Source organism: Pseudomicrostroma glucosiphilum (genome assembly GCF_003144135.1).
Source record: "Pseudomicrostroma glucosiphilum strain MCA 4718 unplaced genomic scaffold BCV69scaffold_6, whole genome shotgun sequence".
NCBI classification, from domain to species: Eukaryota; Fungi; Basidiomycota; class Exobasidiomycetes; order Microstromatales; family Microstromataceae; genus Microstroma; species Microstroma glucosiphilum.
In genome coordinates, this window is record NW_020289918.1 from 467387 (window position 1) to 495276 (window position 27890).

Consider the following 27890-nt stretch of genomic DNA (forward strand, 5'->3'; position numbering starts at 1 on the left):
TGAGGTTGGGTGATTCTACAGCAATGGTCCAAAAGTACAATTACAACAAAACAGAGTATTCGTTGCTCAGCCTGCTTCGATACTTGGTCAGCATGTCATCAACCGTTACGCCCTCTCCTAGGTCTGCCGTTCCATCACAGCTCTACGCTTTCTCCGAAGATCCTCCACGAAGTTTGATCCGCTTCTCGGATGGTGCAGCTCATGTGCACTGACTACTGAAGGGGCCCTCTCTACCGTCTTCCGCCGCGATGATGTTGGATGGGCTCTTTGCTCTCGCAATGTACGCGCAAAGGGCGCGACAGGTGTGTAGGCTGACAAGGCGAGACTGGCGGGACGTTGAGTGAGCGCGTCTGTCTGCCGCATCGCTTGCCCCGCTGCTTCTCCATCGCTCGCGGCAACAGACAAGGATGGCAACGAGCGCGCTGCTGCGCCTGTCCCCACCCCTCGGCTTCCGCGTTGCGAAGCTATTCCGTGATGTGCATCGTGCGATGTGAGGCTGACAGTGCTCTTTCTGTTGTCAGTACCTCCGTCTGAAGTGACGGACGAGAACGTCGGCGTGGTGCGGCGATACACTGCGAGCCGATGCAATTGCTCATCGGCCTGTCGGACCGGGGTGCGCGACGAAGATATTTGGAGTGACGTCGGTTGACGAGAGACGACTGCAGCTACCTTGCCCATTGTGCCATCGATCTCTGCCATCACTGGAAGACCTGCTCCGCCTGACGTTGATAGTATATCATCCGAGCCCTGAAGAGCCGCTGAAGCACCGCCCGAGGCAGAGCTGACTTCCGATCGGGGTCTGATCGTACCTGTAAGTGCCGATGGTCGCTCGGACTCCAGCGCCTCACTGCGAGCCCTGCGCACAGAAGCAAAGCTCCTGTATCCCTCATCTGATTCCCCTCTCGCAACTGGACTAGAACTGCGCTGATGACCGTTACCGCTGCTTCTTCGAGCTTTGGTGATAAACGGACTCTGAGTCCGGGAGGAGTGTCGGCGCAAGCGCGCCATCGACTGTCCCCCAAAGCGAGCGGCCGCCCTGGCCGCACGTTGAGCTTTGCTACTATCGATCCAGTGCCAAAATGCCTTCCGGGAAAGCGAATGGTTGTCTTGTTGCACGGCTAGCCTTCTTGACATGGCGCCTGGCACTCCCTTCCGCCACGTTCTGAGAGCGAGCCTTTTCAGCCGCGAATGGTCCAGGCGTATTGCAGGAAAGGATGCCGTCCTGTACATCCACACATTCAGCACGCGTGACTTCGCGTCTTCTTGTCGCTGCAGGGCTACTTCGTACTCGAGGGCGCGCAAACCCATTTGTCTCCAATTGTCATACCACACTGCAAAGGCTTGCGTTCGCATCGATTCTTCTTTCGAAGTGACAAAGCGAGCTGCTCGGTCGCGCAAGGAGAGTGCTTTGCGATACCGGAGCGACCAGCTCAGGAATTTACGCCGTATTGCTTCTTCGATCTTGACATCTCGAAAGCTCTGGCCCAGCCGCTGCAGATCTTCGACTCGCCTCCTCGTGAGGCACCATGAATGGAAGGCCTTCAGCGCGACCCTGATATTGTGGGCTTCTCCCACCTCGATCAGGAGGGAACGTCGCTCGATGACGCGCTGTGTCCAGTGTTGCAATATCTGTTTCTCAGTACGCAGGCTTATCGCGGACTGTATGTGAGCTACGCCAAGTCTGTCTATACTTTGCTGCGTGGCTCGTCCACGCCAAAAGGAGGAAGCGCGCTTGAGCAGACGAGCGTCTCGTTTGTCGCTGAAACAGTGCACCTTGGTGGCTCTGACCTTTGCTCTCATGAAACTGAAATTTCGCTTCAACAAAGAACATTCTTCGATTGCAGCAGCTTTCTCTGTCCTCCTTAAGAGCTGATCCTTGGCGGATCTCCACGTTTGGAAGACTTTAGCCTGTACGGCACGGGCATCTATGGCAGTCGCCATAGCGGTGAGTTCTCGTTGAGTGCGCACCATTGTCCGCCAGTGCGATAGGTATGCAGAGACAGCCCTGCGGCTGTTTGAGAAGGAAAGCTTTTGAGCATGTTCCGACAGTTCAGCCACTTTCCGTGTGTAGGTGGTCCGCCATTGCGCAAGATAGATCTTTCTGAGGCCTTCACATCGGACTTTCCGGAAGAGTTGAGCTCGTCCCTCTGTGCGCCAGATCGTCAGAGCGTCTTTCAAAGTCTTATAGTCGGAAGCCTGCTTGAATTGAACGGCTTGAAGTCTGCGCCTCCTCGCCTGTTGCATCGCAAGATTCCATCGGCATATAGCCCTACTCTGTATTGACTTGTTGAGCCGACAATCGGCTTGCTTCTGGCGCCTCTTCCTCGGTCCCATCTCTGCCAGACGCTGCAACCACGTCTGAAGTCCGGTTCTCCGGAGGCGGTGAGCGGAATACGCTCGCTCCATCATCGTAAGAGATGCTGTCTTCTTCCATATCGTCAATGGCTCCCTCAACGTTTGCACGGCGTGCTCGTCCTGCCATCTGTCTAGCAGTACCAGCAGTCGCATTTGTATCACCCACATGTCAAAGACCTTCTTCGCCAGAGCGAATTGTTTGCTTGCGAGTGCCTTTCGCTCCTGTCGTCCTAGTCTTTGAGCAACGTCGAGCTTGAGGCGCCAAAGATAGAAGGCGCCTCCGAGCAAATGTCCACTGCGGAAGTTCGCTGAGCGCTTCCCGAGGAGCCTCAATCGCCATCGATGCCACCTTTCATCTTGCTCACGGAGCTGACGCTTCTCCTTGATGACAGTATAGCTCTCGCGCATCTCTGTCTTTCTGCCCTCCCATCGTTGCGTTCTTGTCGTCCTTGCCAGTCGTCGCCATTTTCTCCAGGCGGAAAGCTGGCATCGCACAGCATCAGCTCTGGCAGTCATGTGCTCTCTATCTCTGTCGATCAAAGCAGAGCGCTTCCAATGACCGAGCACTCTCAATAGCAGACCATGTAGGCCGAAGCGCTTCGCCTTGTGCTCACGCGCAGTCTGCCTGTCATGGAGCTCACACCACCATCCAAAACAGGCGGCAAGAAGGTGAAGTTCGTAATGCCTTTGAGCATAGTTCGCACTTCCTTCCCAGGCCACTTCTTCGCTCTCCTCTGCTCTGCGATAGACTGCATCGCGAAGGGATCCTGGAGTCGATCTGATCACTGAGAGGACATCCCTCCTCGGACCAAGAGGAAACTGCTGAGGCGCCTGCTGCAATTGAAGCGGCAGAACATCAGACAAGGCAGAGGGCGACGTTTCAGTGGCGCCTCGGTCGCGCTGCTCTCGAGGTGGGAGAAGTACGTTGCCCTGTCGTCGATGCAGGCCAGACTGCAAGGGTGGGCTTGACCTTGCTGACAGTCCTCCCATCCCGTCCGATGCTGGAGCCCTTCCTGTTGCTCTCGGCGTCTGGGCGATCGATTGCCCACCTGCTTGTAGAACCAAGTTTCCTGCTTGGCGCGTCAGATTGACGATGCGAGCCTGCAGATCGGAGAATTCGCTTTTACGAGCATTGGATGAAGAAGGTGTAGAAGAGACTGTACGGCTTGAAGGTGGGGTTGATTGACCAGCCTCAGCACCTACAGTTGTCAAGCTGGAGGTTGCGCTGCTTTGCTTGTGTTGCTCCCAATAATCGTCTTTATCTTCGTCCGATGCGCTTGAACGATCAGCGTTGCTGCCTTCGCTCTGACTCGTGTCTTGAGACCATTCTTGCTGAGTAGTCTGGATCGGAATGTCGCGCCGGGTGAGACCGGACCCAACAGCGAGCGAGAGAGCGTGAGGAAAGCTCTCCCGCTCCGCTGTTGCCTCGCTGACAATCGATGACGCTGTCATGTCTGCCTCACGGAGATCAAATCCTATCTCGATTCTCACGGCATCCCATCTTTCGCTCCAGTCCCTGCCCCTGACCTTGACTAAGCTCAGGAGACAGTTCCAGAGATGTGCGTCCCGGCCGTCACTGATACCAGGCCATCTGCCACGAATTCTCTCATAGACTGCCTTGAGCGAGGCAAAGGAGGCGTCACCGGGAGACAATGATGCAACGACTTCGTCAAAGAAGGCTACGTCATCTGCGGCTAGCGTTGAGAAGGTGGTAGCTAGGGAGCGGGAAGAGGAGTTTGACACGACCGAGTGTGCAGTGAGGCTTCGGCAGGGCCTGAAAGAGGAAGGGTCGCGAGCTGCAGAGGAAGCAGGGGAAGCGGCGTCATCGTCTTCTGATGTAGCACCATCGCTATCAGACGCTCGCATAGCCGGAGAGGGCGGGCATGGAGGTCAAGGGAAAGGGGAGAGGAGCTGTAGTCGTCGAGGTGATGCCGGACTGGCGAAGTGTTGGTCGTGAGGCAGACGCGTGCCGGCATTGTCCACCGCGCACAGACGAAGGCAGTCCTCGTCGCCTGTGCCAGCTTCCCGGCCTGGCCACGGCTACCACCTGTCCCCTCGCAGGTCATCCATCCCCTTCCATCACCCACGCCCATCCTCATCATGTTGGGACTTATGAAGAGGTGCAGCATACCTACTCTAGCCGCAATGGCGCTCCTTGCCGCCTCACTGACGTCGGCCTCACCCTCAAGATCCCTGCTGGCCGTAGCCGAAGAAAACAATGGCATCATGCCCTTCGACACTGCCACTTACAACAAGATCGTCAATTCTGGAGCGCAAGAAATACGATCAGACCATTCACTCATCGTTCTATTGACCGCCAACAGGACTCCAGGGGTAGACTGCGGGCCTTGCAGACAGTTCCAGCCCGGCTACGAGGATGTAGCTACCGCATGGCGAAAGAAAGCAAAGGGATGGTCACAAGGACATGCTGGTCACTACTTTGCTCAGGTCGAATTCAACGAGGGGAGAGAGATTTTTCAACAGGTGGTTACCAATTCTCTCATGACCGCAACATGATCCTTGCTAGCAGTATTGACGCCCTCTTCCCTCCCGGATCCTCTCAGCTCGAGCTGAACTACGCCCCTGTGGTCATGTTCATCCCGAAGGGAGCCCCAGCCTCGAAGGCTGTCAAATACCAGTTCGAGCGGCATGGCTTCACAGTCGACGCCTTCTCCAATTGGGCCTCTGAACTCATGGGGACTCCAACCGGCTACCGCAAACCCTTTCCCTGGAGATCTGTCCTGACCTTCTCCGCCGCCGCACTGGTTACCACCGGCGCCGCTCTGTTTGCCATCGCAAAGCTCAGTACCTTCCTCGAGGCGCGCAGTTCTGAAGGACAGAAGACCAACCTTTGGAAACTCATATGCTCCTCACTCATTCAGGCCGGCAGTCTGGGCTTGATTGTCGTCTGCTGCGCGGGCTACATGTGGAATATCATTCGAGGATCGCCCTTCGTGCAGGTGCAGGGAGATGGTAAGATTGAGTACTTTTCGAGGCAATTTCAACATCAGTTGGCTGTGGAGACTCTGATCGTTGCCGCCCTCTGTGAGTTCAATGGTGGCGAAGGGAGTAAGCTGGCGCCCATATCGTGCCAAACTGAACACTGGATGTCTTCCCTTGTGGACTGGGCTGCCTCTTTTCACATTCACAGACAGCCTTCTAGCATTCTCAATTGTGGCTCTCATTCTCTTGGTCCCCAGGCAAAGAGACCCAACAAAGCAGCGAGCAGGGGTGTATGTGTGGAGTGTTATTCTCCTCGCGGGTATCAGCGTCCTCTTTGCTGTGTTTAGGATCAAGAATCCTTCGTACCCCTTCCGGCTTTTCTTGTAAGGCTGCTGGAGAGCGGCTAGGGGTGCCAGAGAATCGTCAGGATAGAGCCAGCGAAGTGGCTGGATGAGACAAGGGCCAGCCGTACTGTACATAAAGCCAGCGAGCAGCGCTGAATAGATTGTAGTCAATGCATGACGCTGCGTGGTCACCTTCTACACGCTTCCACGCATGTCTGACGCGATGCGAGGAATACTTTGAAGATCTCAAAATCGCCTCAAGGGACATGCCACAGGCAGATGCCGACGGCGGCCTTGACAGGGACATGCGCCCGAGGGATCGCTGGAGGCAAGAAGGAAAGAGGTCGTGAATGAATGCGAGTACATATTTCAGGTTGTGCTCCTAGTTCCTCAAGTTCTAAAGGCAAGGCATGCCAGTGCTGTCGATGGGCATGAGTGAAAGCGGGAGAGGACAATGACGGAGCGCAGTCGTAGGGTCGTTTGCGGAAGATGCTGGAGGGGGTAAATACAATGGTTGTGTGTAGCAGAGAAGCAAGCCAGCGTCCACATTATTTTGTTGCAATTGAATTGACTAGCCTGGCGGGGTGTAAGAGGTCCATTGACAGGACGAGGGGCGCTGTTGGCGTCAGATGCTGCACCCCTCCTCCTCCTCCTCGATGAAGGGACTCAAACGTACTCACCAGTCCATCCCTTCGTCGAGGCCCTCGCCCTTGGTTGCCACACTCTTTACGATGGTCCACTCCCTATCCTTGAGATCCGTCAGCCCGAGCTTCTCACTGATTTCCGCTGCGCTCGCTGCCCCCGGCACGTCTTGCTTGTTGGCAAAGATGAGGAGCTTGGAGGTTTTGAGCTCATCTTCATTCAGTAAGGAGTGGAGCTCAGACCGCGAGAGTGCCAGACGAGCGTGATCCGACGAGTCGATGACATAGATGACGGCTGATGATGGCAAAAGGGTTTTCAAGGGGCATTAGAATGATGCGAAGTTGGTGGACCGGCGTACACGTCGCTCTGGTCGAGGGTAAGCTCACCCTTGGTTCCCCCGTAATAACACCTCCAATAGGGCCTTATACTCGTCTGTCCCCCTAGGTCCCAGACCTGAAACTTGATATTCTTGTAATCCAGCGTCTCCACGTTGAAGCCAATGGTGGGAATCGTGGATACGACGTCTCCAATCTGCAAGCGGTAGAGGATGGTAGTCTTGCCTGCCGAATCTAGGCCGAGCATGAGGATCCTGATGTCCTCCTCTTTGGACCAGAAGGCGAGACGGTTGAAGAGGGAGGAGAATGTCAGACCCATGGCAGCGTTGGTGAGTTGTGCAGAGGGGTCAAGGAAGTGCAGGCGGGAGAAGGCGGCGTGGGTGAGACTGGGTGGTGTAGAGTGCGGGTGTGTATGCAGAGGGACTGAGGTCGGCTGGTAGCGAAGTCTAAGCCGAGGACATGATCGGGTGAGTGAGTGAGTGTGTGTGTGTGTGTGTGTGTGTGTGGGAGAGAGAGGCGGAGCGGAAAGGGGTCGAGCACGGCACAAGGGCGAGGGAGCGTGCGCGATGCACTCCAGGTCTGTGTGCTTGTGTTCCTTTGAGGCAGACGGCGGCGATCCTTGCTGCTGCCCTGCCACCACACCTTTGTCACTTCATTGCCAGACAGATACCCTCTCACCCTCCCCACACCCACAATCTCGACCACGAACATACCTTCAACCCTACACTCACTCACACTGATATCCGCATGGCCCACCAGAACGCCCTCGGCGTGGGAATCGCCAATCTGCCCAACCAGGTGAGTGCAGAGAGCGAGCAAACCCCTGTTCGCCGCCTGCACTTTGCTCTTCGTCACTGACCTCGTCGACATTGCAGATCCATCGCATCGTCACCAAGAATGGAGGACACTTCACTCTCATGGTCGTAGGAGAGAGTGGACTCGGAAAGACGACTCGTGAGTAATTCAGAGGGGGACCACCTAGACCTCTCTCAAAAAGGGGCAACAAGGGCGTCCGTCACTCATACTTCATCTTGGCCTTCGTCCAACAGTCATCAACACTCTCTTCTCCACGGAGCTCTCTGCTGGCAAAGACATCGCTCGCAGACACGCCAAGCAGCTAGACAAGACGATCGAGATTGACATCATCAAAGCAGAGCTGGAGGAGAAGCAGTTCAAGTGCAAGTTGACCGTCATTGATTGCCCTGGCTTCGGAGACTACGTGAGTGACAAGAGTTGAGACTGACGTAGCCAGAGATGCCGACGTATTGATACCGACTCTGCTTACTACCTTCGCACAGGTCAACAACCGCGATTCTTGGGTTCCCATCGTCGACTTTATCGATGACCAGCACGAGGCCTACATGCGTCAGGAACAGCAACCTGAGCGAAAGGAAAAGACCGACCTCAGGGTTCACGCATGCCTCTACTTCATTCGAGCTACCGGCCATACTCTAAAACCTCTCGACATTGAAATGATGAAGAAGCTCGGTACTCGCTGCAATCTGATTCCCGTCATTGCCAAGGCCGACACGTTGAGCCCGAAGGACCTCGTCATCTTCAAGCAACGTATTCGTGAGGTCATCGCTGTACAGAATATCAAGGTGTATACGCCTCCCATTGAGACTGACGATGAGGCGTCTGCCGAGCACGCCAAGAGCCTCATGGCAGCCATGCCTTTCTCCATCATCGGTTCGACACAGGACGTCGTGACCAACGATGGTCGAACAGTAAAGGGCAGGCAGTACCTGTGGGGTGTTGCAGAGGTCGAGAACGAAGAGCATTGTGATTTCAAGAAGCTACGTTCCCTTCTCATCCGGACTCACATGCTCGACCTCATTTCCACGACGGAGGAAGGCCATTACGAGGCATACCGCCAGACACAGATGGAGACTCGCAAATTCGGAGAGCCAAAGGTCAAGAAGCTCGGCAATCCAAAGTTCAAGGAAGAAGAGGAGGCCTTGAGGAGGAGATTCACCGAACAAGTCAAGCTGGAGGAGGCACGCTTCAGGCAGTGGGAGCAACACCTCATCGCTGAGAGGGACAGGCTGAACAAAGACCTGGAGCAGGCACACGGCTCTATCAAGGCTCTAGAGGCTGAATTGGATGCCATGCAAGGAGGTTACGGCAGAGCCACTCAGAGACGATGAGGCTATGAGCCTGATAGGGATACGGGCCTAGCGCGAGGCTTCTCATTGCTTGAAGCCATTGCCAAAAAGCCTTCTTTTGTCTCTGGTCGAACGATACTATCATCATGTCCATAACTTGTCTTTTCTCACTCAAATCCTGATCGAGGACCTGACCATGACGCCTTCGCTCTGGCAGAAACACTTGTTGCGTCCCTTCTTAACAACGATCAATGTCGCGTCATGTGATTTCCGACAAACCCTTGTATTTGATGAACAACTATATCACTCTTTCTGCAGCGTCGGGAGGGTCAACATGATTAGGCGGATGTGATTTGTGGGAAGGCAGCGCAGCGCAATGAATGGACAGAGCGGTAGAGTTGTTGGGCAGAGGAGGGACTGTACTCAGGCAGAACGGACCACTTCACTCTGCAGCGTCGCAGTGAACAACACGTAGGCAAAGACCTGAGCGATGAGAGACAGGGCGAGGAAGGCGCGAAGCTCCGCTTCGCCTCTTTCTTCTCCAGTCCATCGTGGAACGGCAGCTACGTGTTCGGCACCAGCAACGTCTAGCACCACTGCCACTTGTTCCTGCAGGTCGCCTTGACTTGCGATCACGGCCGGCAGCAGGCTCGTCGCGTCGGAGTCTGCTAGGTCTGGAGGGTCATGTGAGGCGTACTGCCCCTTGAGGTGAGCGGCGCATCCTTCCGTGAACCTCAGTACTCCTTGATAGACCCTCTCGACATTCAGTTTAAATTTGCTATGCTTCGAGGCACCACAGAGAGTCCGGGCTACGATGAGGTCCCAAGCCAATAGTGGAAACGGCTCGTGCGTGGCATCGGCTTCAGTTGTTGATAGGGGAATGAGCGCCGCGAGGGCGACGAGATTCATTGGCTCCCAGATTTGGTTGCGTGCCTCTGCTGCGAGTTGGTCTTCCTCTTCCGCCTTAAGCAAGCTGCGCAGAAATCGGACAGTTGAGAGAAGTCTCTGGTGCACTGTGGGTGGCATACAAAGCGACAGATGCTTTGTGAGTCTGTCGGGCACTAGATTCCTCACCTCAGACACTGCCGGACATACCATGTGGGTAGCTTTCCTTGTCGAATGCCTCCAGATCCTCGATGATATCGACTAGGCAAACGCAGCGCAATCTCTTCTCAGGTGTGTCAACGGTAGCCGCGACATGCTCCCTAGATAAAAAATTGTATCTCATACTCAGGGCTATCAGCCCGTCGCGCAATGTGATGTCAGCATTACCAGCGGGTAAAGTAGGCCGTATCAGGCGTGCGGCCGAGTGCTCCGTCGTCCGAGCGGACGGCGCATCCCAAGTAGCAACCAAGTCTTGAAAAGCTCCGCCAACATCATCAATCGTCTTATCATCGCGACTCTTCTCCAGTCTCTCCTCTTGTCCTTCAGTGTGCTGTGAAGCTTTCGATGACGTCTCGTCTCGATTGAAAACGGTCTTCGGCCACAGGACAAGTATCAGGGCAGGTGCCAGTAGATACCACCACCTGCTCTGTAACTTGGTACGCACAGCAGCCGAGGCGCCATCCGCTTCCAGGGCTGTTACGGAACTGACTATCCTTGACAAGGATTGATTGAAGCCGGGTAGAGATCCGGCAAGGTCTCTCCGCCTCAGCATGTCGGCCTGGTCTCTTTCCACCGCATCCCCCGTGAAATAGCCAGGGCCAAGAGACTTGCGCTTTGGCGGCTTCTTATATATTCTCATCCAGCGGTCGGGATCGAACGACTCGGAGGCACTGCGTTTGGTCGAGTACATTCGCTGAGCTGACGGCGCAAGACGATTTCGAACGCTTGATGATCTCAGACGAGTCCCAAATAACGTCTCTCCGCAGGAAGTAGTGCACGCGCTGGCGTAGGGCAAAGAATTGCCGTCCAAGGCCAACAGACACGGCCAGAAGAGGGGCGCCTTCCCGGTCATCCAGAGCAATCGCTGACTCAATGAAGTGCACACACACACAGAAACGCTGGCCCCTTGACTCTGCATGTCGTATCGAGGACAGGGTCTTTTCCTAGCTGGTGTTCGTCGGGACGAGTATCAGTAGAACCTAGAACAGCGACGATGATGGGTACGGAGTGGGAAACTGTATGATGAAGAAGCATGGTCGAAAGTCAAGGACTGGGAGCCTGGAGTCAACGTACCGACGCAAGCATCTCCATACTGGAGGCCTGGGACCTGACAAAGCCACCACCGATTCGAAGACAAAGAATGGTGACCGTCCTCCACCCCATTGATACACGATCGGACGGTGGCTTCCGCTCCCGAAGAGGAAGGGATCCGAGCCCTCAGCCCTTCCTTTGTAGCATGCGACGCCAACATTCTGAGACGCGCAGTGCCGCGTGCGAGAGCTGACAGGTATCGTTGTTCCGACTCCAGGGTCGTCTCAGCTTCTACTGGCAGACACGGATCAGACAAGGCTGTCTTGTCAAACTGCGGACATAGGTGCGGTGGAGTGGGCGCGAGATCAATAGATCTTCACATGACCACATTCCCCGGCATCTATGAGCAAACAGAACTGGCATATGTCTCAATCAGCACTGCATCAATGCGATACTACTGTGAGCCTCCTCCGCAGCTTATAGGGACGAAATGATGGCAGCAACAGCAATGAGGTACGCAGATGTCCGGGGTCGTGTCTTCGGCGGATTGATCTGACGGCTTGATCCCGGCCGATGCGCGATCTGCCTCCACATGTCAGGGAGCTGCTTCCGCCATCACGCCACGACACTGCGTCCGGTGCGTCAGTGATTATGGCCAAATCACGACATCGACAACGTTCCCATTGTATCATCGCGTTAGCCAGCTGGACCCCATTTGAATAGCCCCTCGCCCAACACCCCACGCTTGTTGTAGTTGCTGCCCATTAATCCTGTATCCCTAGTCTACCAACACCATTGCCAGCGTACTGTCGTAGTTACCCTCTCTACCCCACAGGAACACCAGAGCAGCCGAGCAAAGACAGCTCCTCAACTTTGACAGCATTTTCTGGTGCGTCACGTACCTCTTGGCTACTATTGCTTCAATATCAGTCACTGAACGCCCACCTTCTCAACCGTACGCTCACCAGATCCCTACTAGCAATTTGCCTCTCTTCGAGCAACATGCCTGTCGTTCCTCCGGGCAGCAAGATCCTCGTCACCGGTGCTTCCGGCTTCATTGCCGTTCACGTCGTGCACGAGGCCCTCAAGGCAGGATTTCAAGTTGTCGGTACTGTCCGATCTAGTGACAAAGGCGACTACCTCACCGAACTGTTCTCGAAGCAATACCCCGGTAAATTCACCTACAAGATCGCAGAGGACCTCGAGGCTCCAGGCGCCTTTGATGATGCTGTTCGAGGTGTCCAGGGAGTCCTTCACACCGCCTCTCCTTTCCATTTTAACGCCGAGGGCAAAGCTCTGCAGGCTCTGGTCAATCCTGCCGTAAACGGTACCAAATCGGTGTTGAAGTCCATCAAGGACCACGGGACAGAGGTCCAGCGAGTCGTTATTACCTCGTCCTTTGCCGCCATCCTTGATCCTGCCCGCACACCTCCCGTCAACTATACCGAGGCCGATTGGAATGAGTCCTCGCCCGCTGAGTCCGAGAAGCTCGGGGACAAACAGGCGTCGCAGCCTGCTTACCGAGCGTCGAAGACGCTAGCCGAGCGTGCCGCCTGGAATTTCGTAGAGAAGGAGAAGCCACAGTGGGACCTAAGCACGATCAATCCTCCTTTGGTATTGGGTCCCATTCTGCACCAGGTCAATGCGCCAGAGAAGCTCAATACGTCTGTATCCTCCGTCTGGGGCGCGCTCCATGGCAGCAAGAGCGAAGACGATCTCCCTGGAGCTCTGGGTTGCGTTGTCGACGTACGAGACGTAGCAATCGCACACGTCAAGGCTCTCCAAGTTCCCGAGGCTGGGGGAGAGAGATTCGCCGTTACCATTGGACAATTCACCCAGCAGGGAGTCGTAGACGTCATTCACGACGCATCTTGGATTCCAGAAGAGCTTAAGAAGCAGGTGCCTATCGGAAAGAAGGGGAACTACAATGTTACCCAGAACAACCTCTCTGGCGCCAAGGCCGAAAAGGTTCTGGGTGTCAAGTATCACTCTTTCAAGAGTACTATTGAAGGTGAGTTGAACATGGCCATAGACTGTGAGCTCTCGTTCAGACTGTAGAAGCACCGTCGCTAAAGATGCACTTTGACACCTTTCCGGCCTCAGGGACTGTGGGCTCGACTCTCGAATACGAATCTCGAGGCTGGAGAGGTGCTCCAGCTCTCCCTGCTGTGTAAGGATCAAGAGGTCTCATGCATGACGAGAGATACAGGAGTAAGAAACTCGAGCGCGGGTCGCGATATCTGACCTTCCGACCTCCTTCACCTCCCATCTCCTTCCCGACCCATTCCTTTCCAACTACCTTTCCCCTTTGCTTCTCATGCACTGATGAATGACACATGCCCGTCCTTCTTGACTTGCCTGTGGTCTGTTTGCTGCCACGCGCACTGCCACCCAACTTGCTGGATTGCTTGCCCGCTGGTCCCGCACCTTTTCCACACCATCACCAATCCTTGCACAGCGACATCGATGTTCCCGCGTGGCTGCCGCCGAAGCAGACGAATGCAGACGACTTGGAGTGGGCTCCCTTGCACACCTTGGACCTGTCCCGAATTACAGGTGAAGACTTCACAGAGGTTCCCGAGGACGTGGTGAAAGATGTTGGCCAAGCCTTCAGCCGAGTTGGGTTCATCTACTGCGAGGGCCACGGCCTGAGCTATGGCGAACTGTTGAGGCAGTGAGTACGTAGGCTGGCGAGAAAAGGGGCGGAAGGGGAGGTAGGGACACGAAGCAAGAGGGGCCACTTTGTCGATCAGCTGACGTTGTTCGTTGGTGCCCCGTGCATCGCCTCGTGGCAGATTTGCCATCGGGCAGTACGCCTTCAGGAACATCTCCGAAGGCGACAAGGCAAAGTACAAGGCAAAGATTCTGGAGACTGGGTCCTTCGTCGGATACAAGGAGGCTGGCCACTGGAAGATCGGCCAAGTCAAGGACAGGATCGAGGTGTGTAGAGCAGTCAAATGCTGGCTCCCACTGAGGCACAAGAGCAGCCCCACCTGACCCCCATGTTACCCATCTCCCCGACTCCCAGCAATGTAACTTCGGGTCCACCTCCTTCAAGCCAGACGTTGCGGCTCGAACCTTTCCCGCAGATCTACAGCCTCTGATCCCCGAAATCTTGGCCTTTGCGCGCTTCAATCATGCCAACATCTACCGCAAGATCCTCGCGGTTCTTTCGCGGGTGCTCAAGCTACCCGCCGATTTCCTATGGAATCTGTCATTGAATCCAGAGGAGAAGGGTGTAGATCTGCTGAGGTATGCGATGTACCACACGCCGGACAAGCGGGACGACGAGAAGCTCGGGGGCGTCAGATTGCAAGGTGAGTAAGCATGCGAGGGCTTCGATGCTCGGATCGTCATGCGCTGACAATGTTTCCGCATTGAACACTTCTTGCCCAGGCCACTCGGATTTCAACAGTGTATCCATTCTCTGGTCGCAGCCCATCACTTCCCTCGAGGTGCTGATGCCAGACGATACGTGGCGCCTAGTGAAGCACAAGGACAATGCGCTCGTCATCAACCTCGGCGATGCAATGCACTTCCTCTCTGGATCCTTCTTCAAACCCACTATCCATCGCGTTGTGGCTCCACCGAAGGATCAGGCCCATTACACCCGTCTTGGCGTCTTTTACTTTGCCCTCTTTAATCGTGATGTCAGCTTAAAGCCTCTCATCGAGCAGTCATCTGTGGTCAGAGAGGCGTACAAGGACAAGTCTTTCTGGGAGCAGCAGATCAAGGAGGGCAAGCCCATCCCTACTGCTGGGGAGTGGGAACAGATGCGTGTCAAGGCCTATGGACAGGGTGCAGCCACAAAGGGGGAAGATGGGCATGAGCACGAGACAATCGCCGGACACAAGGTCACACACTACAATGGCCTCTCGGTCGATCAGCGCAAGGCTGCTGAACAGCAGCGGAAGTCGGTGGATCAGCGCAGGCCCATTGCAGCTAATTAGACGGATTGGCGGGAAGACGTGTCGCAGTGGGGGATACGTTGGCGATGTTCGACCTATAGAATGTAGATTGTAGCAGACATTTGACCGCTGTGCTCAGCCCATTTCTGGCAGCGATCTCACAATTGCATGACCCTCACTGATGTGCGTCTATGCGGCTCTGCCTCAATCAAAGGACATTTTGCAGTGATGTGTTGATTGCAAATCCGAGAAAGCGACACGAGCTTAGTTGCTTCTCGGCAGTGTCAGGTCTTCAGATCTCGCTTCCAGAGCGACCCCAACGCATGTCTCTTCTTCTAAAAGCTACCAGTTCTTTCAAAGCCTCAAGAACACCGCCGTCTTCCTGCTGCTCTCCTTTCGCAGTATCTCCATCGGACGCAGCAGCATCAGCCTTGTTCGGATCCCCCCCACCCAAGCAACCTACCGGGAGGCAGAATCCAGCTTCACTCCCCCGCAGATCGATATTGGCCGTTGTCACAGTCAGAGGAGCAAAGGGAAGGTCCAGACTGGCGACGTAGGCGATCAGGCGCTCATCCGCGCCGATGTAAAGGGCAAAGTCGAAGTTGCCTGTTGGGCCCAGGGAGTGAAAGAAGGACTGATGCTGCGCCGACGCAGCGCGTGATAGAGAAGCGGCCATACTTTCCTGACGCGAGAAAGGACCCGCTGAAGCGCAAGGAGGAGTGGCTGCTCCCAATTCTGTGACCCCATCGTGTCCCACTCTTCCGCTCCACAGAGCGTCTCGCGGAGCATGCTCCGAGGGAGGAGCAGGTGGTAGCGACTGGTCATCTTCATCGCGGCCCATTCCGGCCATTGAGCCAGGGACGCTTTCGTCCTTGACTGGCTGGCGTGAAAGTACACCCATGGCCTGCAATTGCACGATATGTTGCACAGCAGAGGCTCTCGACACGTTCTTGGGTGAAACAGTCAAGGTAGTCCCGCGAGGGACGATACGCAAAGAAAAGCGCTCTCCGAGAGAGTCAAAGACCAAATTGTTGATTTCGGCTAGCTGACGGCGAGCCCATTGAGACTCTTGCGATCGAGACCGAGAAGCCACTGATGGATTAGACGTCGAGTCATGAGTTGGGTGGTAGTGTGAGGCGTCGCAAGCCTGGTCAGGTCGATCTCCTCCCTCTTCAGCTTGCCCGGCCGAAAAGAAGAGAGTAGCACCCCGATCATGAAGAAATGAGCCTGGCGTCCGATCCTGGAAATACCGCACTGTGAGCGGGGCAATGGACAAGGTAGGAATGATAGTTGATTCAGATAGTCGCTCGGAGTACCCACACTATGGAAGACAGCAAGCCTGTAGACTTACGAATTTCTATTACCGACACTTTCCAGGCGTTGTTGAGCCCCGCGATCAGACTGGTCCACTCAGCTCTTCCAGGATGCTTGACCGCGCATCCATCCTCTGCTACGATTCCTAATCCTGGCAGCTTCTCCGCCAGTCTATCAAGGAAGTCGGTGCTCAAGGCGCTCATGACGTAAGTCGCATTTCTGGAGTCTTCGCTCAATTCCTTAAGTGTAGACAGGAGCGTATCAGGGAAGTTCAGATCCTCTGGATTGCGCAGAAGCAGAACTGATTCGGGTAGCAGTGACCCCTCCAAATCGAGCAGAATCAAGCGAGTCTTGGAAGCTCTCCATTCTGACACAAGCTGTCCAATTTCGAGCTTCGGAATGAAAGCATTGTCTCTTCTCTGCTGCTCAATGTGAGCCCTCTCGAGCCGAGAAAGGAGTGAGGTGATCCATTGGAGTGCAGTCTGAGTTACCACGGTACGATGAAGATCCGCCCACCTAGCTTCTTGCTCGTCCTTTGGCATGATCAAAGCTTTATGAATGGCGTGAGCAACTTGCTTACTACACCATGGGTTGATGCTGATGCAGGCCCGCAAGGCAGAGTAGGTGCCCGTAAACTCGGACAAGATCAAAGGGGACTGCTTCTGTTCTTGACAAATGATATACTCGTGAGTAGTGAGATTCATACCTTCTCGGAGAGAGTTGGCCATGAAAGCATCAGCCACCGAGAGCAGAGCAAGGTATTGAGAAAACGTAATGTCTTGAACGTGGAGAAAGACGACCGGCTGGTAGGTCAGACTGGCATAGCGCGAGTTGATTCTAGAAACAACGTCGCTAGCTTCCCCAGCCTCGTTGTTCTCTTCGTTGGTTGCAAGTGCTACTTGTATGAGGACGACCTTGCCAACCCACTCGGGATGGTCCTTGAGGAAAATCTCAAAGGCGAGCAGCTTCTGTCGAACGCCTCTAATCCAGTCCAATTTGTCTCTACCGACTATGACCTTCTTGCCCTCGTAGCGTTCTGTGAGCTTGGCTACCCACTCCGCAACCTCCGGGTCACAGCGCTTTGCATTGAGGTTGCGCGGGTCGATGCCGATTGGGAAAGGAGAGACGGTAGTAAAGGAGGACTCCGTTTGAACTCCTTTGGGTGTCGCTTCCAGCTGCAAGATGCGCGAGACTGTCTGTCGAAAGTGTCGACAAAAGTTATGCGTTTGAAATCCGACGAGGTCCGCTCCCAGCATACCGCGCAGGAGAGTCTCTCTCATTGCCAGACATCTGAACAGCTCCGAGGAAGGGAAGGCTATGTGAATGAAGAGACCAATGGTGGCTGAAGGCACTAGCTCGCGGAGCAATTGAGGCACGAGGAGGAGGTGGCTGGGAAGGCGACAGAAGAGCAGCGTGAGCACGCAACGTACCTTTTAGGACAGCAGCCAATGTCTCAATGAGAACTCACTAGTCGTTGATGAGAACGATGTCACCCTCTTTCCACTCTTGGGCGATCCTTTTCGCAAAGATCATGTTTAGCTCCTTGTAGCATTCGAAGGACTCGTGTTCAGCCTCGAGAGCCTTGTCCGTCGGCAAAGTGTAATGGAAGGTAGGCCACAGGATTCCCTTGCAAAATCTATGATAGGCACCTCGAAAGACTTCCTCATTCAACCACACAGGAACAGATGATCTCTCATCTCGAAATTCCTGCTGCAGAGCACGTCGGTGATGAGGTCGTAGCCACTCTTCATCGGCATGAAATCCTGGAGTCCCGATGAACAGTCTTCCCCCACTGCGCACTTTGCGTTGCTCTGCAAGACAGGCCACAGCATTGACCAGACCCCCATTCGAAGACGGATTGGATATGAAGCCATGTGGTGGCAGCTCTTCGTATGTCGCATACTCATACTCCCCGAAATCAGTGTCAGCTTCTGCAAAAGTCGGAAGGTCTTGGGAAGGCCGCCGTAACTTTCGGCCGATGATACTGGCCGTGCGACGACGTCGCGAAGCTGAGCGAGCGATCCACGGAGATGACGACTTGTTGGAGGCAGTACCACCGGCGGCGAAGCGGCTGTGTCTTGTACTGTGATTGCACTGTCTCTCTGTAGGCGAAGCCGTACCGCTCTCGCCGCCGCTGCCTCTGTCGGGGTCACTAACATAGCTGACACGCTTACTCGAGTGAAGCGTCCCAGACGGCGCTCCTATGCTAGACTTTCCAGGAAGAGAAGGGACGTCGGTGCTCTCCCCGCCACGACCATGGTCATTGTACGACCCGCTGGCAACTGCGCTCAACCTGCTTGAACTCAAACGGTGATGCAGAGAGGGGCGAGGCGCCAGGCCACCGTTGCCGCCCCTGTCAGGAGTCCTTGTAGAAAGTGAGCCTGGAGAAGGGTTTTGGCTACTGACATCACTGATTAGGCCGCCCGATTTCAATTTCTTGTCCATTGTACCAGATCCCGGCGCAGACGTGGACTCTGTCGCTTTTGTCATCGTCAACCCAGGTATAGGGCGATTGTTGGAAGCTAGCGCGCTGTGAAAGCCTCTGTTCAAATTGGAAGGTGTTTGCGCTCCGGGAGGTAGACCCGGTGTGCGGGGAGCGTGGCCGGGCGTCTGACCGCCTCTATATGGTGTGACCGCACCACCCCCGAATGGGTGATGTCGCTCGGCGTCACCTGGGGTAGGAGCTGGGGCTGTGGTCAAGGCGGCTTGTCGAGCCTGCAGATGTCGAGAAAGGAAGGAATGTCGGATGCCGTGCAGCTGGAAGGCACTGGTATGACGGTGGAACTCACTTGTAAATCGCCAATGATACTTAGCGGCTGCATAGTACCGGCCTTCCCTGCAGCGGCAGCTCCGGGTGTTCTGCTGCCGGCCGGATCGTTCAACTTCTTGTTCGGACTCGAGCCCGACCGCTCGTGAACACTCAGAAGGCCGGCACTAACGGCTGCGGGACCTTTGTCGTCCTCTGCTATCGAAGAGCTACCCCTACGTCGCGATAGCGGTGTACCGAGTGAGCTCTTTCCGCCACCAGAGTGGCTCGTTGTGCCACGAATAAGCCCTGGTCTGACGCTGGAAGCAGATGCCACACCCCCAGCCCCGGCCCCCACAGTGGCATCGCCACCACCCCGACCATGGTCTGCTACAGAACTGGACGGGGTTGGCTTTTCTTCCCTCGACCCAGATGGCCTGCCGGGGCCTGAAGTGAAGTCCGGACGCCTCGTGGCACTTTGACTACCCGAAATCTCAAAAGAAGATGACTGTTGCGGATTGGCGGGACGCCGAGTCGCTTCAGCCATCAGCTTGGTCATGTTGATCTGTGACTTGGATGCGGAGCTGGTGGCACTGCCAGCATGTGAGGAAGAGGTGCCATCGGTCTGCGAAGAGAATCGAGGTGGTTGCGATGTCGTTGCAGCAGAGCCTCGGCGAGGTGGCAATGGAATAGGACTGGTTACAAGAGGAGGCGGGTCGACACCATCAGTGCGGCCTGTGGGAGAATCACAGTCCTTTTCATTGTCTCTGAAAGCAGCACTGACTCCTGCCAATCTGGTACCTAGCTCATGCACGGAGAAGCCGTTCTGTTGATCTGCTGGTGGCGAAGGAGGTGCAGCCGATTGGCCCCGAGGGGAATCGATGACTGATGCGTCTACCTCATGGAACGTGATTGTATCCGGCAGAAAGAGGGAAGCAATGAGCACCCTGTGACCATAGTACCTACTGCCTTGACCGAGGGGAGCAGGAGGTGGGCCGGAGGGCATTGAAGTCATGCGGGTAGCCTGCTTCGTCCGCAGATGCTGAGTGGATAGCCAAGGGCTGGTCTCACTATTGCGGGCGGTCGAGCGATTGAGGGAATCGAGCTGGGACTTGTTCTGATGCAGCAGAGGCTGTACGAGGCGGTCAAGAGACAGGCGAAGCGAATGGAGGAAGACGCAGGACAGAAGAACCGCAGGAAGGTGTGAGACTAGGTGATGCTGTGTGGAACAGAGATGGAGACGAGCAAGGATGGCGGCGTTGGTAGCCGTCCAGGCTAGGATGTTGGGCTGGTCTCCTCGGCAATCAGTGGTTCCTGTCCCGCCGCTCGGGGACTTCGAATCGCGTTCCCCACTCCACTTTGCCTGCGCACCTCTGCTTTCCCCCTTTGCACCCTCGGAGCAGCCACATCCCAACGCTACCGACAAGCGCTCTCATCAGCCGGCATCGACCCATCTGCGGCAGCAAATGTCTCCGACTTCTTGGTAGTGCCACGACCATCACTGCCTCACAGATACCCAGGTTGAGACGCGGCATGATCCCACCAGGCCGCCGTGCCACCACCGCCACAGCCCGTGCTACCTCAGAGGGCTGGAGTTAGGGAAGCGGTGCCATGCAGAGCACACTGCAGTGGCAAGTAGGCAGACAAGGCCTCTGAAGCAGAAACAAGGAAGTCTTCACCGGAGCCAACTGCTTCAGCGACTTCGCATATCAGCCGACACCTCACGCCGTTCCTCGGGGCAACGCTGGCGCTGCACGGCCTCACATACCTGCAGTACTTTCTACGGAGCTGTACTCATCGCCGCTGGCTCATAAGCAGGCTCCGCCTCGAGAGGGTTCGGAAGCTGCATCCAGGATTTGCAGCCTGAGCTTTGAGACGTGAGCGAGCGAGACACAGAAGCACAGCTTCCGATCGTCTCTCCATCTGAGCAGACCGGTCTGATTGGCTTCAAGCCAGGGCGCTCGCTGACACTGAGCTATTTGAGATCAATCTATCCCGCACTGACAGTACGGAAAGCGAACTTAGCATCGATATCGATGTTGTCTGTAGTGGGAAAGCCATTTTGGCTTAGCGGCAAGCTCCTCACAGGGTTAGAGCGAAGCGGAGGGATGAAACGATTTGAACAAGGCTATAGATTCATTTGCTCGTTGAACCACCTTGGCCTCGCTCTGTGGATGCTTATTTCTGGCCTTGAAGGCAGGTGAGCGTCCTCACAGTCAACGCGCACCTCGAACAGCCTCTTCCCTGCGCCAGGCTACGGCTTTGCAAGCATAGAGTCAGTGGCGGGAGCCAGCAAATCAATGTACGAGTGGGCGTGGTGAAGATTTGGCACACTGTGCGACATCAGACAGAGGACCGTATGTGTCGGTCGTGTTACTTCTTGCCCTGAAGTTGCGTAAGCGTGCCTCCGGTGAGTTGTCACCGCCGCCGCCGCCAGCCGTGGACCGAGACGCGTGGGCGGATGAGTGCTGCCGCTTACTCGCACGTCAAACGTCCACCGTGCTGGCTGGCGCACCCATCTGGACCCTGATCTGTCACGGCTACTTGCTTTCTTCGTCTCCGCCTTCTCATCCTCCCACCATCCTGTTCCCTTGCCTCCTCACTGTAGTTTTCTTCCCCTCAGACTCCTCTAGAGGACCAGCTCTTCTACTTTGCCCTTCACTTCTCTCTGCTATACGCAAATTCTTTCTTTCCTTTGGTTTGCGCTATCTTGCTCGGCCCCGGGGTGGTCTTGCCAACATCCAGCGACGAGCTCATATCACGTTGGCACGCTGAGCTCTCGCTTGACGATAACCTTCACTGCTTTCTCGCCCTGCCACTTTCACCGCAACGCAACGACACGTATCACGTATCAAGGCCTGGACCCGAACAGTCACCCCACCCGGAATCGTACGCACAAAGGTCTCCACGCTCAACGTCTTACTCAAGCTCCACTGAATCTTACGAGCGAAGTGAGAACATTCCGTCTTCTTTCCGCTGTCCTGTCCAGACCCTTCTGCATTCTCTGCTGTCTGCTGTCCTCCAAGCGTTCGATATACTTCTGCCCTCGGCCTAAGCAAACGCCGCGTCAAGCCGAGCTGTCTTACACCATCTTCGAGAAAGCCCTCCGAACTCTGTGCCTGCCACGAGCACAGACTAAGGCCAGGGCCCACGGTAGGCTTGCGAAAGCCAAGTGACTGCAAACAAACGCCGGGGACTGGTCTTGCAATACAAAGCACCCGGCGAGCAGGCTTTCATTGCTTGATTCGCATACGGAAGATCACGCGGAAAGACCGAGCTCTACTGGTGCTTACTGACTACGCTCCCAACGACGACGGTCTGGTGAATCTGCCAGTAGCGGAAACGGAGTAGAGCGTCGTGTCGCAAAGCTGCTGGTGATCTGACAGGAGGCTTGTCCTTATTGCGGTGCGCCGGTCACCCTGTTTCGGCGGCTGGATCGTCGATCTCAGCCGGTGTGCTTCGTGTATCTCCGACAAGTGGTGGCGTGCCCTTGTAAGTGCAGACGCTCCTAGGCCAAAGGTAGGAAGGAGTGCTAGCGTGGGGTGATTGGTGCGGCCAAGGTGTCAGAGATTGAGATCTGGCCACTCTCCTCTCGCCATCGCATCTGGCAGAGACAGTGGTGCAGAAAAGACTCTTGGCTTCAGTCTCCGCCCTTGCAAGCCACGGAGCTTTTCTCAAGCGAGGTGCGTCCGCATCCGGGCAAAGCAGCAGGTGAGTGGCAGACGCAGGCACCAGAGCAGTGCAGACAATGTGGAGGCGACGGAGATTCTCCCTCAACGTCAACGACGACGACGACGACGACGAGGAAAGGGCGCGTACACTGGTGAGATGGCGGCCACCCGATGCGACCGACGACGTCGCAGCATCCAGCCAAGATTCAAGCCTCCACCGTCATTTGCACGCCTACTGCCTGCCAGTGGCCACAATGATGCGCCCCCGCCTGTGCGGCATGATACCTTGTGCCCGGAGACACCGGTCCAAAAGCGTCTGTTCCTGAGACGCAGACGTTGCTTTATGCTTGACCCCACCCACTGGCGAGGTGCATGCCTCTGCGCTCGTTTCAACAAGCAGCCTTGTCCCACGCTGCATACGGCCATTGGCTGGCGAACACTTCCGGTGAAGCATACCCCACCATCGGCCCCTTACCGACTAAGCTAGCGGTGTGGGACTACCTTTTTCCTCAGGCCCACCTTGCGGGGATCCATCACGACAACGGAGACTAAACAATCGACGTTTAAGCTCCGTTTACTCATCGGTATCGCATTGTCTCAATGGCTGGCGGCGTATGCTATCGTCAAGTCAGCTAGTATATAGTGCCCCATGGATCTCTTCCTCGTCGTCGTCACTCTTCACTCGCGCTACTTCCATCTACTTCCTCACAGGCTAATTGCTCACCGTGTTCCCCTGTTGATACACAACCCACACCAGAAGGGCTCACTACCGAATCTCCTGTCGACCGACTTCGGCACCGCCATACGACAGGCTAGACTGCAGCACTCTTACTGCTACCTCGCACTTCCATCAAGCTACACTTTGCCTCACAATGGCTCCTGCACCAAACGCACCTGGACCTCACAAGAATCTCCTCGGCCACCGTATCGCAGACGGCCGCCTTGAGCTCGTCTCTGTTCTAGGCCTAGGCGCTTACGGGGTCGTCTACTTGGCGCGAGATTTGAAGCATCCCAATCATCAGGCGCAGCCTTCCTTTGCGACTTCCTCCGCCTCGGGACTTCCTCGCTCCCTTGCTTCCGGAGCCGGTAGCGCCGCTACAGGCTATTACGCCGTCAAGTGCCTGAGCAAAGTCGGGCTCGATGCGCGACAACGGGCATTTCAGAGGCGGGAGATCATGCTTCACACCATTGCATCCAACCACTCCAACGTCGTCACGCTTCATCGCGTCATTGACAGTCCCGAAGACCCTTGTGTCTACGTCATCCTCGATTATTGCCCAGATGGTGACCTCTTCAGCATGATCACTGAGCACCAACGCTACATGGTCACTCAGCCCGAGTCGCTGGCGAGCCTGGAGGACGCTGCCATGGATGCCGCAGAGGCTGCAGGTCTCGACCCCAACCAGTACATCGTCGATCACGCCGGAGCCATCGACGCGAGACTGGCTCAAGACAAAGCACGGTACAAGACAGAGAGGGCCAGCATGGATGCTATGATTAAAAAAGTCTTCTGCCAGATCATCGATGCCGTTGAATTCTGCCACTCGTACGGCATCTACCACCGCGATCTGAAGCCAGAGAACATCCTTTGCCTCTCGGGCGGCTCGAAGGTTGTGCTCGCTGACTTTGGTCTGGCGACTGGAGAGAAGGCGAGCACGGACTTTGGCTGTGGCTCAACTTTCTACATGGGACCTGAGTGTCAGGGTGGCATCACCACTCGACTGACCGAGTACAGCACTGCTGCCAATGACATCTGGTCCTTGGGTGTCATTCTGGTCAACTTGACCTGCGGGCGGAACCCATGGAAGCAAGCCTGCACCGGTGACGAGACGTTCCGGGAATACCTTCGCCGACCCGACTTCCTCTTGGACATCCTGCCCATTTCAGACGAGGCCAACGAGATCCTCAAGCGAATCTTCACTGTCAGACCAGAGTGGAGGATCAGTACGGCCGATCTGCGAAAGATGATCCTCAACGTGCGACACTTCACCGTGACAGATGAGCAGATGAAGATTAGGGAGCACCAGGCACGCGTTGCGGCATCTCAAGCTCGTGCTGTCCAAAGAGCTGCTGCCGCTGCCAAGCAGCAGAAGGCTGCTGCTGCCGAGCAGTTTGCTGCACAGCAACAGCTGCAACATGCTCAACAGCGATATTATGCACGCCAGCAACAATCCTTGGCCACCCAGCAGCTGTCTCTTCAGAAACAGCAGCAAGAACAACAGCCGCAACAGGAGCTTGCCAGAGTCGCCAACACCGACAGCGGTCACTGGTCTGGTGGCAGCAACGACTCGTCCTCGTCGGGCGGGTACGGAGTCGGCTTCGACTCCACCTCCAGTGTTGACACCCCTGCTTCCAGTGCTCCTACCTCCCCTGACGTACCCAATGCAGCTTCGGGAGAGACGGAGGACGTCAATTGGGCTAAGCACCCGATCTCGAACGCTCAAAAGGACGGCCGTGTTGCTCGTCGTGGTCTCATTGAGCCGTCGACACCCCAGAAGAAGAACAAGCAATGTGCCCAAGAGCCCGACTCGCCTTCTTCCTCCTTTGACTGCGAGCCCAGTCTGAGCGGCGATAGTGCTAGCAGTCGCCGCTCCTCCTTTTCGTACACCGGCCTTCCACCTACTCCCCGATCGGCACCTCATCCCGCTTTTGGCTCGCCAGTATCTCGCACCGGTGTGATCAGTGGATCTGGTCACAGTCATCAAAAGGCCATGGACGTCAACAGCCGTTTGGATGCGATGATTCTCAAGGACAAGCACAACGCTTCGCCTTCTCCCAAGCTGAGCATCCGAGAAGTCCTTGCTCAGGAGGCGCCTGTCACTCTGCGAGCGGCGCCAATCTCTCGTCGTCACTGAGTTTGCCATCATACACCAAATCCGCTATTCTCTCTGTTACTTTGTCTTTGGAATCGTCACGCAAATCATACCCTCGCCACGGAAGCGGTCTCTCTCTTTCCCGGCATTCTCATTGTACCCAATTCTTACCCTCAACACACATTATGTAGATCTTCAATCTTGCCCTTTCCATCTCATCCCCTGTTTCTTTCAGTCACGCACCGTTCAAGATCATGTATTATTAAGTCTCATTATCTTCTGGTCTCTTTAGCCATCACAAATTTGGCCTTGCAATCCGAGTGACTTGCACCTTTGTTTTGTCCGGCTTGTGACCTGATACAGGAATCTAGCGCAGCACCCTCGACGTGGAGTTTCTTTCGTCCGTCGCCAACGGCTCCTTGCACCGAAACATCGGGCTGCTAGCAGGAAATGTGCGACGCTGATGAGCATTTGACTGCGGTAGCAGGCACTATAGTGCCAGGCAGTAGTCTGAAAGCAGTGAGAAGTTTTATACCCTTGCGTCTCTCTGCCCTCAATCCTCGCTGCGGTGCTTGACTGCCCATCACTCATCAAAGAGTACCGAAGCAGGCAGCCTGAAAGAGAGACAGTACATGTCCTTGTTCGGTGCGACCTTCCGTACCCAATGTAGGGACACCTCAGGCGTCGCAGACTCCTCTGACCTGAGCGCCTCTATTGGTACGCCAGTGTGACAAGAGTGTGCGGCAGAAGGGGGAAAGGAAGGTGCGATGAGTCTGTCTGGATGAGTCGAAGACAGACCCAGAGCCGTGTTCGCTCTCTATTCGAGCGGGAGGCAAATGGTGACGCGTGGAGATGAGTGGCCAGCAGAGGGAGACGAACGTGGTTTGCTGCATTGAATACAACTCACCTGGCAAATATCCTCGTACGGGCGGTTGAGCTCCTTTGTGAAACAGTGAACATGCACCATAGGCCATTCCCTTGCTTGGACACTGCGACTTGTACTCTGCCTTTTCTGCTGTATTGCCTCATCGAGAGCCTGGCGCCCTATCTCCTGTGCTAGTGACCGATACGCCCCGCGAAAAGCATCCAGAAATTGGAGGGCAGAAGCGGGAAGATTCATGATGAAGTGGTCGACGAGGCGACTGGGAGGAGGTGGAGCAGTATCAACTAATATCGGCTTTGTTGCTGGCTCACCGCTGGATTGCGCTACCATCTCTCCATCTTGCAAGCCCATCCTCCGAGCGCGCCCCAACTTGTTGAGCTGTTTCGAGCTCTTGGGTCCTGCCCAGGAAGCGGTCTCCCTCCTCCACGCCCTCTTGACACTTTCCCTTATAAAGGTCCTTCCATCTTCGCAATAGCACTTGCAGCCTCCCTCAACTTTGTTCTTCTTTGCATTATTGACGAGGCTCTCATAGCTGGCTGGATTGAGATCATTGGCATAGACGACACATCCCATCTTGGCTGCTGGGAGGGCAAAGGGGCCTACTCCGGCCATGACATCGCTCACCACCTCACCCGGCCGCATGAGAGAGACGATACGATTGTGTTCTGTGTGAAGGCGGGAGTTGAAGTAGACCTTGCGAAAGTCAAAGGTAAAGGTGCAATTGGACTCCGAGGCAGTGGTGACGTAGTCCTCTTCGCCTGCCAGAAGCTCCATTTGGAAAAATCGAAATTCAGTATCGATGGAATCTAACTTGTTGACCACTGTGCGGATTGTGGAAGGATTCTTCTCCAATATGACCTGTCCAATAAGAAATCGGAAGGGGAGATACTCATCACGCAAGTTGAGGTGGGCGATGTGGCCCACGATGGTGTACCCCGTTGGTGTGCCTTTGGAATCGTCCTCGGGCAGGATCGCAGATAGAACTTCATCTGCTGAATACCAGTCGTAGCCGATAGCTATGTCGTGTGGTACGAGCTGTAGCCCTCTCTCCAGAGCAAGGGAGGTGATGTCTTGTGGTACCTCTCCTGCGGAAGCGTGCTTCAGTAAAATCAAGCGTGACTGGGCATTGCCAATAGAGCCATCACGAACTACGCTCGAGAGCTTTGGTACGACCAGGGTCGATGCAGCTACTGCCGATTGTGACTTGATTGTGCCCACTTCCTTGGCCGGTACGCGAAGAGCAATGACTCGCACCTTCTTGTCGAACAAAGGTTTCAGCTTCGCTAGACTGGCCTCTACTGGCTTGCGCTGATGTGCGCCCCTTGCAGGTGGAACGGGATGCGACGTCGAGCCCTCAGAGCTTGCCGTTGCGGCGTAAGAGAGACGAGGTATGCTTTGTGAAGGCGCGAAGGAGAGGGGGGAGGCAGAGGTAGCGGAAGATGAGGCAGAACAAGCCATCCTGAAGCCGCGTGGTGCTGCACGGCGGCTCAGCGATGGAGTCGAGGAGCTGAAAAGGCGTGACTGTGCTCTCAGGTGCGTAGAAGTAAGATCAAAAGCTCTTCTCATGCGTCGGTAGCGTCCCTCGAGAAGGCAAGCAAGAGGACGAGGCGTGGTGCAAGGCAAAAGCGACAGTGGAGAGTAATCTCTCCGACCTGGACTGCACAGCGGAAAGGAAAAAGTGAGATGAACCGCGGC

The 27890-nt window shown here is 55.5% G+C and overlaps 10 protein-coding genes across 10 annotated transcripts; 5 read left to right on the top strand and 5 right to left on the bottom strand.

Annotated features, from left to right (window-relative positions):
• Positions 1-117: 117 nt before the first annotated feature.
• On the bottom strand, positions 118-4457 carry BCV69DRAFT_298845 (hypothetical protein; the record flags this gene model as incomplete). The annotated part of the gene is made up of 2 exons (XM_025494265.1): positions 118-4151; positions 4439-4457. 2 exons carry the CDS (start codon positions 4455-4457, stop codon positions 118-120), a joined length of 4053 nt encoding a protein of 1350 aa, XP_025348215.1.
• Positions 4458-5232: 775 nt separating this feature from the next.
• Positions 5233-5687, top strand: BCV69DRAFT_282558 (hypothetical protein; the record flags this gene model as incomplete). Its single annotated transcript, XM_025492404.1, has 2 exons — positions 5233-5400; positions 5507-5687. Exons 1-2 carry the CDS (start codon positions 5280-5282, stop codon positions 5683-5685), a joined length of 300 nt encoding a protein of 99 aa, XP_025348216.1. The 5' UTR covers positions 5233-5279.
• Positions 5688-6040: 353 nt separating this feature from the next.
• On the bottom strand, positions 6041-6938 carry BCV69DRAFT_307915 (putative ARL1-ADP-ribosylation factor; the record flags this gene model as incomplete). Its single annotated transcript, XM_025494697.1, has 3 exons — positions 6041-6218; positions 6319-6578; positions 6671-6938. The coding sequence occupies 2 exons, from the start codon at positions 6936-6938 to the stop codon at positions 6319-6321; spliced, it is 528 nt and encodes a 175-aa protein (XP_025348217.1). The 3' UTR covers positions 6041-6218.
• Positions 6939-7288: 350 nt separating this feature from the next.
• On the top strand, positions 7289-9197 carry BCV69DRAFT_282562 (putative CDC12-septin). Its single transcript, XM_025492405.1, has 4 exons — positions 7289-7417; positions 7495-7573; positions 7669-7838; positions 7918-9197. Exons 1-4 carry the CDS (start codon positions 7367-7369, stop codon positions 8764-8766), a joined length of 1149 nt encoding a protein of 382 aa, XP_025348218.1. The 5' UTR covers positions 7289-7366; the 3' UTR covers positions 8767-9197.
• A 90-nt stretch (positions 9198-9287) lies between these two features.
• BCV69DRAFT_282563 (hypothetical protein) lies at positions 9288-10009 on the bottom strand (the record flags this gene model as incomplete). The annotated part of the gene is made up of 2 exons (XM_025492406.1): positions 9820-10009; positions 9288-9737 (listed from the first exon to the last, which is right to left on the bottom strand). Coding segments are annotated over exons 1-2 (583 nt in total), but the record flags the coding sequence as incomplete, so codon positions are not given.
• Positions 10010-11668: 1659 nt separating this feature from the next.
• Positions 11669-13061, top strand: BCV69DRAFT_182878 (NAD(P)-binding protein). The gene is made up of 3 exons (XM_025489578.1): positions 11669-11749; positions 11829-12871; positions 12936-13061. The coding sequence occupies exons 2-3, from the start codon at positions 11863-11865 to the stop codon at positions 12944-12946; spliced, it is 1020 nt and encodes a 339-aa protein (XP_025348220.1). The 5' UTR covers positions 11669-11749; positions 11829-11862; the 3' UTR covers positions 12947-13061.
• A 135-nt stretch (positions 13062-13196) lies between these two features.
• BCV69DRAFT_307923 (Clavaminate synthase-like protein) lies at positions 13197-14971 on the top strand (the record flags this gene model as incomplete). Its single annotated transcript, XM_025494698.1, has 4 exons — positions 13197-13534; positions 13656-13800; positions 13889-14177; positions 14257-14971. 4 exons carry the CDS (start codon positions 13197-13199, stop codon positions 14808-14810), a joined length of 1326 nt encoding a protein of 441 aa, XP_025348221.1. The 3' UTR covers positions 14811-14971.
• BCV69DRAFT_293638 (hypothetical protein) lies at positions 14580-20107 on the bottom strand. Its single transcript, XM_025493844.1, has 4 exons — positions 18872-20107; positions 17551-18797; positions 16120-17471; positions 14580-16022 (listed from the first exon to the last, which is right to left on the bottom strand). The coding sequence occupies exons 1-4, from the start codon at positions 19841-19843 to the stop codon at positions 15061-15063; spliced, it is 4533 nt and encodes a 1510-aa protein (XP_025348222.1). The 5' UTR covers positions 19844-20107; the 3' UTR covers positions 14580-15060.
• A 3264-nt stretch (positions 20108-23371) lies between these two features.
• On the top strand, positions 23372-24496 carry BCV69DRAFT_248471 (kinase-like protein; the record flags this gene model as incomplete). Its single annotated transcript, XM_025490296.1, has 2 exons — positions 23372-23824; positions 23975-24496. Coding segments are annotated over 2 exons (975 nt in total), but the record flags the coding sequence as incomplete, so codon positions are not given.
• A 1399-nt stretch (positions 24497-25895) lies between these two features.
• On the bottom strand, positions 25896-27653 carry BCV69DRAFT_298853 (hypothetical protein; the record flags this gene model as incomplete). The annotated part of the gene is made up of 2 exons (XM_025494266.1): positions 25896-26129; positions 26220-27653. 2 exons carry the CDS (start codon positions 27651-27653, stop codon positions 25896-25898), a joined length of 1668 nt encoding a protein of 555 aa, XP_025348224.1.
• Positions 27654-27890: the final 237 nt, after the last annotated feature.

Bases quoted from the DNA above. Each gene is read 5' to 3' on its own strand.
- BCV69DRAFT_293638 (XM_025493844.1), bottom strand. From the start codon at position 19,843: ATGACTTCAATGCCCTCCGGCCCACCTCCTGCTCCCCTCGGTCAAGGC. The intron at 18,798-18,871 runs GTGAGTTCCACC...CGACATCTGCAG, and splicing joins GTATCATTGGCGATTTACAA to GCTCGACAAGCCGCCTTGAC. The intron at 17,472-17,550 runs GTGAGTTCTCAT...TCGCCTTCCCAG, and splicing joins ATCGTTCTCATCAACGACTA to CCACCTCCTCCTCGTGCCTC.
- BCV69DRAFT_282562 (XM_025492405.1), top strand. From the start codon at position 7,367: ATGGCCCACCAGAACGCCCTCGGCGTGGGAATCGCCAATCTGCCCAAC. The intron at 7,574-7,668 runs GTGAGTAATTCA...TTCGTCCAACAG, and splicing joins TGGACTCGGAAAGACGACTC to TCATCAACACTCTCTTCTCC. The intron at 7,839-7,917 runs GTGAGTGACAAG...ACCTTCGCACAG, and splicing joins GCCCTGGCTTCGGAGACTAC to GTCAACAACCGCGATTCTTG.
- BCV69DRAFT_182878 (XM_025489578.1), top strand. From the start codon at position 11,863: ATGCCTGTCGTTCCTCCGGGCAGCAAGATCCTCGTCACCGGTGCTTCC.